The sequence below is a fragment of the Lactuca sativa genome, chromosome 9, assembly GCF_002870075.4.
Source record: "Lactuca sativa cultivar Salinas chromosome 9, Lsat_Salinas_v11, whole genome shotgun sequence".
Taxonomy (NCBI): domain Eukaryota; kingdom Viridiplantae; phylum Streptophyta; class Magnoliopsida; order Asterales; family Asteraceae; genus Lactuca; species Lactuca sativa.
Genome location: NC_056631.2, coordinates 155,430,263 through 155,433,500, shown reverse-complemented (window position 1 = coordinate 155,433,500; position 3,238 = coordinate 155,430,263). Strand labels below are relative to the sequence as shown.

General features: G+C 34.8%; 1 protein-coding gene across 2 annotated transcripts; it reads left to right on the top strand.

The window, feature by feature from the left end:
* The first annotated feature begins 626 nt into the window (after positions 1-626).
* LOC111884538 (pentatricopeptide repeat-containing protein At1g80150, mitochondrial) lies at positions 627-2,951 on the top strand. Of its 2 annotated transcripts, XM_023880853.3 has the most exons (4): positions 627-2,375; positions 2,550-2,655; positions 2,736-2,828; positions 2,907-2,951. In XM_023880853.3, the coding sequence occupies exon 1, from the start codon at positions 1,032-1,034 to the stop codon at positions 2,244-2,246; it is 1,215 nt and encodes a 404-aa protein (XP_023736621.1). In that variant the 5' UTR covers positions 627-1,031; the 3' UTR covers positions 2,247-2,375; positions 2,550-2,655; positions 2,736-2,828; positions 2,907-2,951. The 2 variants fall into 2 exon arrangements, with proteins under 2 accessions (XP_023736621.1, XP_052623427.1); XM_052767467.1 differs by having other exon boundaries at positions 627-2,655.
* Positions 2,952-3,238: the final 287 nt, after the last annotated feature.

The window sequence follows — 3,238 nt, the reverse complement described above, 5'->3', positions numbered from 1 at the left end:
TTTGATTTTCCAAAATTCATCAAAAAACATGTTTTTAAGTTGTTAGTATAATATTTTTAAGATGTCATAACTTTATTTTTTATTTTTTTAATTTTAACATGTAAAATTTTGCTATAAATAATTATTTATTACCTAATAAATATATTATTTTAACCTAAATAACAACTTCTTTTAGCCCAAAAAAGTCAGCCAACAATCAATCGGGGGTGGGGTAACGGGGGCAGGGTAATAAAGGGGATTCGGCGCAGAGGCGGGGGTTGGAAGACTGAACATTTTTTGAGGTAGGGACAGGGACAGAGGAATGGGGAAATTTTCGGAGGCGGGGGCGGGAGATGCACTTCCCGTCCCGTTTGCCCCATTGACATCCCTATTAATGGAGAGAAAAAATAAATTACAATGGTTTGTTATTTTCACGTTAAGTTTAATTATATAATGTTTCAGTAAATATTGTCATTTTGTAACACTACATTATGAAAATTCTATAAATTACGTACTATATTTTCAAATTCTTTTTCTTATAACGTTTTACTTCTAAAAATATACCATTATAAAAATGAAAATTATATTTTATATAAAAAAAATAATAATGTGATTAATAAATATATGAAAAATACAGTAGGGGAAGCCTATGTGCAAATGGGCCAGCGGATTCAATCCGGAAACCTAAAATGGCTTCTCAGCTAATCACATGGAGCTGGTTCACCACCCCCAAACAACGTAAAACCCTCCATCGCCACTAAATCCAACAACGTAAAACCCTTAACCACCGCTAAATCCACCTTCTCCACCGTCTACCACCACCATCATCTTCACATGATCAAATTCGGAATGCAATTAATTCATTCTGATAAATTATCCTCTCGACCTACCCCTATATCTGTTATAAACGAACCGAGGTACGCTTGATCCCTCATTCTCTCTGTTTATACATTCATTCTTGCATCTGGGGTAGGTTTGAGTTTCGATTCAACTACTTAAAAGACCGCGGATTTTGCTCTTATGGGTATGATTCCGATTTGAGATTCGAAAATATGCTCTCTCTGCGCCTAGGTCGCAGATTTAGAACATACACCACCATTCCAGCCTCCATTACCTCGACTTCTAAAACTAAAACTACTTTGACTGCAAAAGATATCAAGAAACCCTTAACGTTAGAGGAACCTGCCCTAATTAAGCTCAAGGCAGAAAGAGACCCCGAAAAATTATTTCATTTGTTCAAGGCTAATGCCAATAATCGCCTTGTTATAGAAAATCTGGTTGCATTTGAAGACACAGTTTCCAGGCTAGCAGGCGCTGGGAGGTTTGATTACATCGAGCAATTACTTGAGCATCAAAAGGCACTTCCTCAAGGCAGACGCGAAGGGTTCATAATGAGGATTATCATGTTATATGGAAAGGCTGGAATGATTAATCATGCCATCGATACTTTCAAAGGTATGCATTTATATGGTTGTGATCGCACTGTTAAATCCCTCAATGCTGCTCTTAAGGTTTTGTCACATTCACGGGATTTAGATGCATTTGAGTCGTTTCTTGGCCATATTCGTCGCCAGTTTGATGTCAACCTTGATATCATCTCCATGAATATTATAATAGATGCTCTTTGTCGAATGGGTATCCCTGATAAAGCTTACATGGCGATGGGAGAGATGGAAAAATCAGGGATCACACCTGATGTGATCACATACACTACTCTAATTTCATCTTTCTATAAACTGAATCGAGCAGAAATAGGAAATGGACTTTGGAATCTTATGGTGATGAGAGGCTGTTTACCAAATTTAGCAACTTTTAATGCTAGGGTTCAGTTCTTGGTGCATAAAGGACGCTCATGGCAGGCTAATAGTTTAATGGGTATGATGCGTTACATTGGAATTTCCCCTGATGAGGTTACATTCAACTTAGTGATAAAAGGGTTTTGTAGATCTGGTTATATTGATATGGCTAAAAGAGTTTATTCTTCTTTACATGATGAGGGATACAAGCCAAATGCAAGAATATATCAAACAATGATGCATTATCTATGTAAAGAAGGCGAATTTGACATGGCATATACAATGTGCAAAAATAGTATGGAAAAGAATTGGTTTCCAAGCATCAGTAGTATTTGTCAGTTACTTCAAGGGCTTCAAGCCACAGGGAAGATTGAAAAAGCTAGGTTTATTTTATCTTTGGTGCATAAAAAAGTACCTTCATTTAGCTCAAATCAAATGGGTATCATGGAATCGGTTTTGAAAAAGAGTTGACACTGTTCTATAGGAGGAACCTCTGTACAGTTTTTTAATTCTGGTTTTGAGAACAGTTAGTTAATCAAGATTCATTTACAATGGATAATTAATTATCCAGGAAAAAAAAGATATAGTCTAATATGTTAGGTAAATTTGTTGTACCATTTTTGATTCTTGAATAAGATTTTTGATGGAGATTTATTTGAGAATACCCAACTGGAGCTCTTCTGTTCTTCAACATTTTGTTCTTTCTAACTTAACTTTATCAATCCCTTATGATTTACATTTAATGCAATGGGATACTAAAATTTTGTCTTGTAGAAAACAGTTAAAGATTGGATGCTTCTATTGGTAACATAATGTTTGAATAGAGAAAAGGAGAGAATTGAGAAGAAGAAACTGCATATGAACTTGCTATAATTATCCAGTATAACTTTTAACATTTTATTTTCTTTTCAGCATAGTTGATTTTCTCAATTATCATTGATTATGATGATGTTCATTCAGATAATAAGTTATGGATGAAAGAGGAAAGGATGTTGGGGAAGCACAAGGACACGTGGCATCAAGACAGGAGGATCATATATAAGTATTTTACAGGTTTGAACCATGAATTTCCACTTTCGACATTCATTCATTTTATGTAATCTTAGGGTTTGAAGTTACAAATGATTGTAGAAGAGGGAAACACTGGAAACCGAAGAATTGACAAATGGGGATGATTTTTGAAAAAAGGCTCTCCTTAGTTACAATATAAAGTGAGAGGTTAGATACTAAAGAGAAACAAAAAAGACAACTTTACCCTCATGTGACATGGCAGGGGTTAACACCCCCTCTAAAATGAAATCCAGCTGGTTGACTTTATTCTTGTGCTAAATCTAAAATAAAGTACCGAGTAATTTAATGCTCATGATATCATCATATGACACTATATCTAGGTTTGTATTTAGGTGATATAAAACATTTTATGTATATTCATCTAAAGCTCATATATAGTTTTAGAACAAAGA